Source organism: Notothenia coriiceps, unplaced genomic scaffold, assembly GCF_000735185.1.
Source record: "Notothenia coriiceps isolate Sejong01 unplaced genomic scaffold, NC01 NC01_scaffold00031889, whole genome shotgun sequence".
In the NCBI taxonomy this organism is placed as follows: domain Eukaryota; kingdom Metazoa; phylum Chordata; class Actinopteri; order Perciformes; family Nototheniidae; genus Notothenia; species Notothenia coriiceps.
The window spans coordinates 194586-206811 of NW_011364590.1; the positions used below are offsets into that span (position 1 = coordinate 194586).

A 12226-nucleotide genomic window follows, 5' to 3' on the forward strand; every position below is an offset into this window, starting at 1 on the left:
AATTCGAAGTGCGTCACCCCTGGTGTACATGTTATGTGTTCGGTCGCCAACAAGAAAGGAATTTTACCGAACATAGGGAACGTTATCAGGTCGGACAAATTCGCCCGTGGTAGTATTCAAACCAGGAGCTCAACTCTGTCTCCTTCGGTACCAGCCGGCAGTAGTGTTAGTGTACGGTAGGAACCGATATAAAAACGGGACAACAACTACTGTCTGCCTGTGGAGCCTCTCCACTAGTAAGAGATGCAATGGGTCTGGTCCATGAATTGGGGGGCTTCTTTAATCAATCTGGGAGGTTCAAGTTGATTTTCCAGAATATTGCAAAATCAGAGCATGGTTCAACTTTCACCTCATTGAAGCCTCTCTGTCCCACCAGGTGGACTGTACGTACCCCTGCCATCCGCTCAGTTCTCAAGCAGTATGAGTCAGTGCTGATGGCCCTTGAAGAAATGGCATCATGCAGCTCACCTGAAACTTCAGCCAACGCCAATGGTCTTCATGGAACATTTCTTAAAGGGAACACTGTGCTCGGCCTTTTAATGGCTGAAGACCTGATTGGGGATTTGGAGTGCCTGAACACCTCCCTGCAGCTTAGGAAACAGACCGTTTCAGGCATGTTGGAGGCTGTAGACCATGTCAAAACAGCATGCAGGTCAAACGAACGGAGGAGCATTTTGATGTATTGTATCGAAAGCAACTGCTGTGGCAACAAAGTTGGACCTACAACCAATTCAGATCCCTCATGTCCGCAAACCTACAAAGCGTTACACCGGTCAGGCTGCAGCCCATATCCCTCCCGATGCCCAGTCCTTGTACAGAGTCCAATTCTACAATGCCTTGGACACAGTGAATACTCAATTCATAGAGAGGTTTGAACAAGCTGGATTCCACAAGCTGCAGTAGCTTGAAAATGTGCTGCTACACGGAGACATGGACAAGGTGGTAGAAGAGTATCCTGAATTGAATTCAAGACTACTGCAGGTGCAGCTGGCCATGTTTGGGGCTAATTACACCTATGAAACAAGCTCAGATGTTGCTAGCATTATTCGGGAAATGGTGCCAGAGGTGAGAGGTCTCTTCGGGCAGGTGGAAGCTTTAGTAAGGCTTCTGTTGGTCGTCCCTGCCTCTTCTGCAGAGGCTGAGAGGAGTTTTAGTGCCCTGAGGAGGCTTAAGACATGGCTTAGATCATCGATGAGTCAAACGAGGCTGAATAATGTGGCCATATGTCATGTGCACCAGAAGAAACTGGACAGACTGGACCTTGAAGGAATATGCCAGTCTTTTATCAGTGCCAACGATAAGCGCAAAAGGGCTTTTGGGTCCTTTACTTGAGGGTTGGGCTTTTTGGGCGGGTGTCTGGGAGGAAGTTGGGGGTCTTTTTGATTTTGAATGAGCGGCAAGCAGCTAGTGCGAGTCGTGGCTGTAAAACAAAGGGGCAATAAAGTGTTCCTGTTTCTACTGAAATTGTGTGGCACAGACCTTTCTATGGAAATGCTTTAATGTGATTATGGTTATAGTTGTACTTTATTCATCCCTAATCTCTGCCATTACAAACAACAAAACAAGAAAAGCTAAACTAGATAAAATAGGGCGATGTAATACAATGGACAATTAGACATTATGGTAAAACATTTTAACCAGTTAAGCCCCAAGCCTGTTTTTCAGGTCTCAGGTTTGAAAATGACATTCCCAGAACAATTGACTATATCTTCACTTCTAAAAATGATTAAATGAATAATCTTTTTTCTCAAAGCAATGATAAACCTGTGAGTTGGATGTAGAAAAAGTCAGAATAAATATAGATGTTTTTAAAGTAAATTCAGATTGAACATAGTAAAAAAATGTAAATGATAGTGTCCGTGCAAAAAATAAACCATTACTTATTGTGAAAACCACTCTTGAATGATGGGATAGTAAAACTATAATCCAAACTATAACATATAATAAGTACCCTGTATCAAGATTGATGCAACACAAGTATTTCCAAGGCACACCTTTATACAGTATGTTCATTATAGTTATACAAAATAAGAGAATAAGAGAATAACAGGTATGAAATCATTCCAACTCATACTACAGTTTAAAAAGGGAGTGATTTGTAAAATATGCATAAAGAAAAAGTAAATCTGTTCAGTTCTGTTTCACATGGGTGTTGATGAGATGTATCCATAGATTTAGTCCCTAATGTTGCTCTCAAAGTGCACCAGATTGATGCTTTTAACTTCAACATTTAAAAAAATATCTTCCCGGGGGAGCCCCCGGACCCCCCTAGAGGAGGTTAGGTCCCCCGCCCGCCTACACCACCCGTCAAATTGTCCCACCCACATTGAGGATGCTTCCTACACCCATGCCTGAGACACAGTTTCGTGACTATTGTTGTGTTTTGCCCCCATGGGCAGGGGCATGGGGTTTAACAGGTTTTAAAGTATCCAATGTGTTCGTGATTTTTTATGTATTTTCCTTTAGAATGGCAGGAAATTAGTATTCCAATTTTTATTGAATTTTTGGTCCCCCCCAATGTTGACTCCATGAATACGGCCCTGCAATAGAGACACAGGCCACCTGTTGTGTGCTGTGTAAATCTCTCTCTGTTTACCGTGTCTCTCTCTCTCTCTGTCCCTCTCTCTCTCTCTCTCTCTCTCTCTCTCTCTCGCTCCCCCTCTCCCCCTCTACGTGTCAATTCTACATGCCAACTTTTCTTGTTTCTGCCGTTGCGTAGCATGTTGTAACAACGTGGAATTAGCAGAATAGGCTATTGTATTGTTTAACTCACACCTGTTGCTCTCGATGTAATTTAGCTGATAAAAGGAGACTAATAAAAGCTAATTAAATCCTCACGCGTGGCGTTTCACTGTCAAGGGGTAGGGGTGCGATATAGCGTGTATGTAATTACATTACAAATACTGACTTGATCCCCACCACTGGATGGGTTAGCCGTACCATAGATTACCCAACAAAAAATACTCTGGCGCCGCCACTGAATATAATAGTCTGGAAATGATTTAGACTGTCATGAGATTTGTTGTTCCCCTCTAAAAACAATCAATAAAATCAATAGATCAGCAACCAATTGACAACCACCTTCTCTGATTAATCATTCGTAGTAAATAGTTTATTCCACAAAACCTCTTTAATGATTAATCAATTTAACAAGAAACACGTTACAAATAACTGGCCAATTCTTCATTCATGACTCATCTACCCTTTAAGCAATCCCATGATGTACCAATCTCACAATGAGAAAGAATAAACAAACAAACAAATGTTTTGGTGTGTAACATACTTTTTTAGGACTTTGGATTCTTTCACACTTAATCAAACCTGGGATCAAACTATGCACACAATTAGAATACATCGGATGTAACATTCTTCCCCCAAAAAGGACATACAACTTTGCATTAAACCTATAAATCTGTGCTCTATTTCCCACATTATATGGCTGTACATTAAAGTCAGTTTTCAATATGTATTCCTCTAAATGAATTATTGTTGTTGTTCACCCAGTCCTTTCCTTGTTTGCATACTATTGAGTTATTTTGCCTTCATGTGAAAGTTGATTTGTACATGTAAGTGCACACTCTCAAAACCTCACATAACTCTGGTTTCTCTCTTGGAAGATCTATGTACATGCACATGTGGTTCACAGTAAACAGACTCAACGCAGCTCAAATGTCAAGGATGCCATTTATCCTGAGAAATATCAGAAGAAATCAGCGTTTGTGATGGGTAAGGTCAAGTAAATCCTTTGAGTTTTGTATTACCAAAGAAGCAGGCTCATGTCTGGGTACTTTCCCCCTCATCAATGCAAATAACTTGCCCTAGATGCTAGCTTTAGCCCATAAAAGGAGGACAAGCTTTTATCGTCCTCCTTCAGCTTGTCACAATGGGGGCTAGAAGAGAGGCTGGGGAGGTCTATAATAAATACACATGCATGCATTCTTTACCCCCCACTCTCAAAGGCACGCATAAACACACTGAAGTGACCATATGTCTTGTTAGTTTCCAAAATAACACCTGCAGGGTAGGCAGGAAGTTTAGCTCTTAAAAGAAGTAATCAAAAACAGGCCGCTACAGATTACACAAACACATGCTGCAACAAGCACAAGCCTGCCTCCTGCATGCTGCTGCTACCCAGCAAATTAATATGCTGAACAGCACACCGGCACATGGTGGCTCGACACCCCCTCCTCCTTCCCGCATTCACACAAAAAATTCCAAACAAAGAAATATAAAAAAAGTGCAACAACAGTCGGTTGGACGTTGAGAAAGAGGCAAGATGTGAGAAAAGCCAGAGAAGAGAGAGATGCAGATGGGAGAGTGGAATGGGAGGCACTGAGGGGAGAAAAAGAGGGGGTGTTTAGGAGGAGGGGAGAGTCAACTTCAGACAGTGAGAGCAGAATACTAGTGAGCACACGGTTCGAGCAGACAAGGAACAAGAGAGGACCAACTCTTGGTATACCCACCAACATCAAGCAGGTACAGTAAACCCTTTTTAAAACACTTTTCTTTACTTTTCAGTCACTTTTAATCCTGGGCTGATGTGTGTGTCGACCACATGCAAAACACTGGAGTGATTTAATGTTTATTCTGAGAGTGTTAGTCATCAGTTGCACTAAATTGCATGAGAAAAGATATCCCAAAAGTACTGGAGTTTAAAGTGAAAACCCGTCTGTTCTTCAGTTCTGGGTTCCCACAGAACTCATCTGGCTTTCTGCCAGGAGACAATGGACGTGCTGATGGGGTCACGTCAATATCGTGTTTCTTTCTTCAGGCACTCGGTATTTATTTATGTAAAGCTGTTTACAGAATGGGAACTAGAACACCGCAAATGTTTGATTCAATACAGAGCAATTTCCGCGACATAAACTTTGGTAACATACTCTTCGTCAACAAGCCTAATAAATTAGCTTTTAGTGTCATCAGTTTATACAAATACAATTCTGACAAAAGAGGAAAAATGCAAAAACATCTCATATAGTACCTTATCTCTTATCCTTAGTACCACTGTGGATCTTTGTTGATTTGTTATTTTTGTCTGTTGTTGTAACCAAATGTTGTATTTTGGCTCCTACTAAAAATCTAAATATGCCTTTTTTCTCAGAATTTGACTCTTTTTTTAAATGTTACTTATTTTTTTTGATTTTGACTTTTTTTCCAGAATTTGGCTTTTCTTTTTAAATCATTTTGTGACATTCGCGAGACTTGCAATTATTTGGCCCAGACTTCTGCTTTCAGACGTAGTTAATTATGAAGTTATTACCCTATCTGATAATAATCCAATGCAGAGGCAATAATGTAATATAATACATTATTTTAAATTTATATATGTATTTTTATATAGTCTTAAAGTTACAACCGGCCCTTTGAGGGCAGCCATAATGCTGATGTGGCCCGCGATTACATTTAGTTTGACACCGCTGCTTTAATTCCTTCTCATTACTTGCCTCCACGTATCTTCCTTAATATACAAGGTCAATAGATAAGAATATGTATTTCTTCTGCATGGATAAACATACTGTTAACAGTGATGGTGATGTATTTAGATGTATTTTCTCATATATTTTTGCAATGACTAATATTTTATATTTTATCTTTTGTCACTTCTTTCCACAGAGATGATGTCACTGTGCAGAAACCTGGCCGTGCTTCTCCTTTTTCTGATTGCCTCGCCTCTCCCTCACTCCCACCTCTTCACTCATGCTACCTCTACTACCGCTCCCGCCACTCGACCTCGGATAATATTCCTGACTGGAATCGGCTCAGAAGGTGACGATGGCGATGACGATGGCGATGGCGATTACGATTATGGAAAACCCACAGTCCCTACTCAAGTGGTGAAATCTGCGCAAAACCCCCTGGTCCATCAGGCACCGAAGCTCTGCCATTACGACTTCTGCTTGGAGAATCAAGAGCCCTGTGACCAGATTTCAGCAAAGACTGGGTGCCTCTGTCCAGGGGTCAGTGGGGGGGATCAGCCTCCTCATTCGCCACGCATCCAAGAGCTGGTGCCAATCACTCGAGGGGGGGACAGAGGGAAAATAGAGATCAGGTGGTGTGCTCCGTCTTCTGTGGTGACTAGGTACAAAGTGATGATAGAGGGAGGTGAAGTCGTTGAGTTTGAGGATGTTTCCAGACGAGGTTTGGTCAGATCTATGGAAGTCGGGACCAATGTGTGTGTAGAGGCGGTGAACAGTGCAGGACATAGCATCCCCTCAGACTTCTCCTGTATGCGGTATGAGCACCGTGAATCTTCTGACCATAATCTGTTAGCTGGGATTATTGGAGGGGGGGTCACCCTCCTACTTGTTCTCATCATAGCAGCTGTGATCCTCTGGAAGCATCAAATGCGTCAAAAGGCAAAGAGAGACTCTGCTAATGGACTGGGAAATCCTTCTTACAGCACAGAGGGGACTCTGTGATCCACAGACAATTCACCCCCCGCCCACTGAACAGTCCCCTTGAGACAGGGAAAAATACAACAACAATGTAATCATGAACAACACACAAACAGTTCTAGGGTGGTAATATGATTGATTGTAGAATTAAGAAATTGTTTAACATATCTTAACATATGTGGGGAAAGAGTAGTGGTGTTCATGGAATAACATTATCAAATGGGCCATTTTGTTATTTTGTGGCTTGAACTACAGGTTTATTTGCTGGCGAATAAGCCTTTGTGGTTTATTGTAGAGTTGTCTCCTCTTATCATGGCTTAAATGTGTTGTAAATATATTTTGTGTAGAATATAGATTCTGACTCTTGTAATTAACTAAAACTTATTTTAATAAAAACTTCGTAAAAGCTCTTTGCTGATTATTATTTTTTCCTCTGAGCGTTTTTTGAATAGGCCTACAAGTTGAAGTGTGACATTTTTTATGAAGAAGAACATTCATCTTAATCTTAAATATACATTGGCACCAGTTTTATGAAACTTTACCTTGGAGTCTGATCAAAAGTTATCCAAAATGTTAACTGTAGGCAATATAACATGCTTTTCATCATTCATTGAACCCTTGTATAATGTATGAAACCATATATTGTCATTGTTCTCCTCTCATTTATTAATTGTGTAACACTGTCATCCATTTGTGTGCAGAGGTGAAATAGTTTAAGCACAGTGGCTTTGCTTTGATTGAGTAATTTCCTTTTATGTCACAGTATAATTCTCCACTACATTTCAGATGGAATCTACATCATTTTCACTCCCCTACATGTAATGAGTGCTTTAGTTTATTTTCCCTTTGCAGATTTAAAATGTAAATTGGTAAAACTATTTATAGAATATGGTGCTTTTTTATAGAATAAACTATTCAACAGGAGAAAACCTCTACGTTGACCAGCAACATACAAGTTAATGCATTAATAATATGTTAATAATATGATACATATAGAATAAGACTCTGAAAAGGGCAATAACATTGATATGGATATTGTAATACATTTTGACGATATTTAACTTAGTTATATTTTGAAAACAGGATTGTTTACTGTAATAGATTATGATCAACATTGTGCTATCTGTTCCTTCTTTCAACTGAATTCTCCTGTCTGTTTTCTTTTGTTTGTTAGCCAACTTCAACTTTTACTTTGAAAGTCCTGTAAAATCCCCTCAAGTGGGAAGAAGATATAATTGGTCAACGGCTGCAGATTTTCAAGCTAAGTCCGGCCTTCTTTAGGTGTCTAAGCCAATGAAATGTCAGTGAACACATAACAAGGAAGAACTATGGTATAGTTATTTTTAACATATTGAAATTGCTTTCACAATTCAGTAACATTGACAAGACATTCATAAAAGCAGGATGGCGACGAGCTCAGGTGAGTAAATTTTGACTTCTCTTACGGATGCAGTTATAAAGCAGTTATATACATTTAACTAACAGCAGTGTGTTTGAACTTTATGGACGTCTTTAAACATCCCAAATGTTGGCTGAGAACCTTTAGTTTAAATAGTAGCTTATTTAAATGTCGTATTAGGATTTCCCGTAGTTGTAAAATGCACCTAAAAATAAACCAATAACATTACATTAAAGTGAAAAATAAATAAATATTAACCGAAACGGTCTTAGCCGAAGCTTAAACGCGTTATACCAAACGCTGCCCTTTTTACATATAATTATCTGATAGGCAACCCTTTCACTTCCAGGTAAGGAAGTACAAAAACAAAGCTTGATAAACAATTAACATCATACCTCAGTCTTATGTTTTTACCATCAATTATTTTTTCATTTCACACCTACACATAATATATTACTTGTTTCAACCAAATGCATTCCTAACTATTTGTTTCTTTCTTTTATTAAACAAACCCAAAATGATATTCGGGCACTTTTTTTATTTCAAACAACCTCTGAATAAAGTTAAGAAGCAACAATAATGTTGTGCTTTGTATTATCATCTGTGTAGTTTTAAGATTGTTTAGATCACAATATTAATCAGTATTAATGCAAGTAAAATTGTCTCGTGGACAGACTTGTCTAACTAATAAATATTAAATGAAGACAAATCTCCTGTATAGTAGTTATAAGACTCAATGATTCAGAATGACTCAGCAGAAATGAAACGATTATCATGATGAGGTGTAACCTACCTGTACCCTCTGGGAATGCCAGAGCTGTTACTCAGGCAACAGCCAACAAACCAGTTTCATAATTTCCCTCTCCAATGAAGTAAAACATGCTTGCCTGCCTCCCTGCCGCATCAAAGGCATTGTGCCTGTACTTCTATTACAAGCACTCACCACTACCACACTAAACACTAAGAAAAAGTGCAAGCATGAGGGAGCAATCATCTGGAGAGGAATGTCCCCTTAATATTCAAAACAGACATCTAAATCATCACTGAGTCTTTTTTCCCCCAAGCAATTTAAAACCAAATGTAAATGTAACCTGATTTCCTCCACTTATGCTTATATTTATACTCAACTCAGGATTTCTTCCACTGATACCAGTGCTTTCTTTCTCCACACATTTTAAATCAGCAGAATACTTTATTTATCTTAGGGTACCATTAGGTGGTTAAATATGTACACCTCCCTGTTTGCTGTGGCATAATCTACTGTATTTTGTGACCGTTTGTGAATATAATGATAATCAGGTTGTTTGTAGAGTAGCGAATAATAGGGCCTGATAAATCAAAAAGAAAAGACAATGTTGTTTTTATATTCATTTATGTCCTGTGATGGACATGATGATCTATGATGCAATACAAATATATGTTTCTCAACTAAGGTGAAGGGATTCCAGCATGTTTTAGCAGCCTCTTTTACGAGTCAAAGGTGCAGTTTTATGGGAGTATTTAATAAAATCCTTATCAGACGATAACGTTTTTGATGTGTTTCCTGTTGCATTGCCAGTAACTAAGGATATTTCCTATGAGGATCTGAAAGCCCTTCTGGGAAAGAGTCAGAATCTGCTTGTGGTGGATGTTCGCACTAAAGAGGAAGTGGATAAAGGACAAATTAAAGGATCTGTTCACATTCCAGGTAAGTTTCCTTTGTACTTATTTATATGCAGGGGTTCAAATAAAATCAAGGTAAAATATATAGTATGTTTGCCTAATACTGAACACTGAACTCTTATTGTGCATACTGAATACCCAAGTTTGTTATCCATTTAATCCTAAAACATTTTCTGCCTCTCTCTCCTCCTCCCTTTCTTCTTTCAGTTGATACAGTAGAGGCTGCTTTTGCGATGGCGCCAGAGGAATTCAAGGCCAAGTTCGGAGTAACAAAGCCACCGCAAGATGCGCCAGAGCTGGTGTTTCACTGCCAGTTGGGCATGCGAGGGTTAAATGCCACAAACAAGGCCCACCAACTGGGATACGTGAAGTAAATAAATTATTGGTTGCTAAACATTTTAAGTAGAAACACAAACTCACACACACACGCACACGCACACGCACACACACACACACACACACACACACACCGACCATCTTGCTTCTAAGACTCCAATACACTCTTGAACAATTGTCTTTCCTCACAGTAACATCGCCTGACTTTGCTGGCCGTGTTTTATGTCATTATATGTGCTTACTGGTCTAAAAGTGTGCCCCTGTCTTCTGTTTCAGTGCACGTAATTATGCCGGAGGATACAAGGAGTGGTCTGAGAAAGAGGGGAAATGATTTATGTTGAAGGAACTCTTCATATATATGTATACAAATAGCAATTGTGAAATCAAACTAAATGTTTGTTGTACTGTTTTGTTTTCATAGTCTGCATCATTGTATTAAACATGTATGAATATATATATATATATATATACAAATAAAATAATGTATGTTATCTACTGTTCAGATTTCCATTTTTTTGTTGGGATCATTTCAAGGTGCCAAACATCCAGAAATGCAAAAACGGAAATAGCACTTTCGGAATCTTTTAAAGATGTGCACATTTGGTGGGATCTAATGTAGGTCGAAACAGATTGTAAAAGGTAAGAACAGTCAGCTGAGGAATACTGTGAGATGTGGTTAAAAGCCGAAGAAAAAGCAAGAAAGTGGACTTGAAGTTAAGATCATGTTGAAGCTTTGGGTGGCTTAAAAACATGATTAGGAGCTTGTTACTACGATCACACACATACAGTTTAGTAAAAATGTTTATAACTTTGTACTTTTTATTACCAAAACTAAAAATATATTATGCAGCTGTGGATAGTTTATAGATGCAGTTGTGGAAGAAGAAATCAGATTTGTTACTCAACTAAAAGTAGAAATACTTAATTTACTTTGTTACAACTAACTAAGGGTCCTGCATTCAACAACAAAAAGTATCAACATCAAAATATACTTTAAGTACCAAAAGTAAAAGTAGCCTACCCCTTATGCGTAATGGCCATTGTTGAGTTAATGGTTACTATTATGATGAAGGGTAAATGTAGAACTAATTTGAATAACTGTATTGATGCTGGATATCTATATAACTCATCTAGGTTTTCTTTGAGCTAATAAGCTAAATATAAAAGTAACTAACAATAGCTGTCAAATAAATGTGCTGGAGTAAAAAGTACAATATTTGCTTTTAATTGTAGTAGAAGTATAGCATAAACTGAGAATACTCAGGTAAAATACAAGTGCTGCAAATGTGAGTAAGTACATTTACTTAAGTACAGTTCCTACTTAAGTAAATGTACTTTGTCACTATCCATAACATAGGTGGTACATTATTTAACAGAGAAACATTATGCAGAATGCTCGTTCAGCGCGCGCCTTGCATTGCACTGTACATGAAGGATGCTCAGAGAGATACAGCAGGTAATATTTTAAATAATAAATATTATCGTTAGAAAACAAAACGTTTTGTACGTGTAACTATGCTGATTAAATTACAGATAACCTCAGCTTGCAGTTATTTGTAAAATAGAGCTAGCAAATGTTGGAAGCTAGCGTAGCATATTTAGCTAAAGTTAGCTAAGCTATATTTCTTCTACAACTTCAGGTGCTGCGGTTTTTAACGCTTTTTGGAAATAAACGGCATCAAGATGGTTTGGAAGCGAAAGGAGGGCTTTTAGTACTTCTATGGACGGACACAGGAGATTCATTTCAAAGTCTAAACTGTACTGGTGAGTTAAAAAGCACCCAAAGTTTGTTTATAGTTTTGCTGCTTCATCAGGATGAGCCACCACCAGTGGAGTTACATTGTCTTAAATTTGTTTTGTTTTTCAGATAGATGTTTATAAAAGTTGAAACATAAAGGGCATACATAATTAAATAGTATTCTGATAGATAGAGATAGGCTTGAATACCACTATGTACATATAGCACGTGTGAAATATAGGTTAATTACTGTTGAAAAAATCCATCAAAACACATTATAATAAGCTGTCGTATCTACAAGCACATTCATACTACTAAAAACAATATAGAGACATTTATTTTCTTTCCTATAATCAAACACATTATTATTTATTGGAGGTTTATAATTCACTTGCATTTTTCTTTCACTCAAGACTAGTCATTTTCATACTTCCTTACAGCTGTGCATTCGGAAATAATTTAAAGTAATACAAAAAAAATGGGCATTTTAAATGTAACATCTGAAATTACTGATGTGTTAGTCACTGAATTCCAGAAAAATCTTGCATTTCATTTCAAAAGGGGATACAGATCTTCTTTTTAATAAAGACATGATAAATTGGAAAAATAAACTGAAAGATTAGAAAAAGACTTGCTCGATATCAAAAAGTAAACTCAAAGATTAGAAAAAGACTTGCTCGATATCAAAAAGTAAAC

At 38.1% G+C, this 12226-nt stretch overlaps 2 protein-coding genes across 2 annotated transcripts; both read left to right on the top strand.

Moving 5' to 3' along the window:
• The first annotated feature begins 4367 nt into the window (after positions 1–4367).
• On the top strand, positions 4368–6805 carry LOC104960540 (LRRN4 C-terminal-like protein). Its single transcript, XM_010788616.1, has 2 exons — positions 4368–4476; positions 5614–6805. Exon 2 carries the CDS (start codon positions 5616–5618, stop codon positions 6417–6419), a length of 804 nt encoding a protein of 267 aa, XP_010786918.1. The 5' UTR covers positions 4368–4476; positions 5614–5615; the 3' UTR covers positions 6420–6805.
• A 918-nt stretch (positions 6806–7723) lies between these two features.
• On the top strand, positions 7724–10255 carry tstd1 (thiosulfate sulfurtransferase like domain containing 1). The gene is made up of 4 exons (XM_010788617.1): positions 7724–7815; positions 9353–9481; positions 9664–9826; positions 10069–10255. The coding sequence occupies exons 1-4, from the start codon at positions 7800–7802 to the stop codon at positions 10121–10123; spliced, it is 363 nt and encodes a 120-aa protein (XP_010786919.1). The 5' UTR covers positions 7724–7799; the 3' UTR covers positions 10124–10255.
• Positions 10256–12226: the final 1971 nt, after the last annotated feature.

What these genes read in the sequence shown, in the direction of transcription:
- LOC104960540 (XM_010788616.1), top strand. Translation starts at nt 5,616, where the DNA reads ATGATGTCACTGTGCAGAAACCTGGCCGTGCTTCTCCTTTTTCTGATT.
- tstd1 (XM_010788617.1), top strand. An exon ending in AGGATCTGTTCACATTCCAG is followed by an intron (nt 9,482 to 9,663) that starts GTAAGTTTCCTT and finishes TTCTTCTTTCAG; the next exon opens with TTGATACAGTAGAGGCTGCT. An exon ending in CACCAACTGGGATACGTGAA is followed by an intron (nt 9,827 to 10,068) that starts GTAAATAAATTA and finishes CTTCTGTTTCAG; the next exon opens with TGCACGTAATTATGCCGGAG.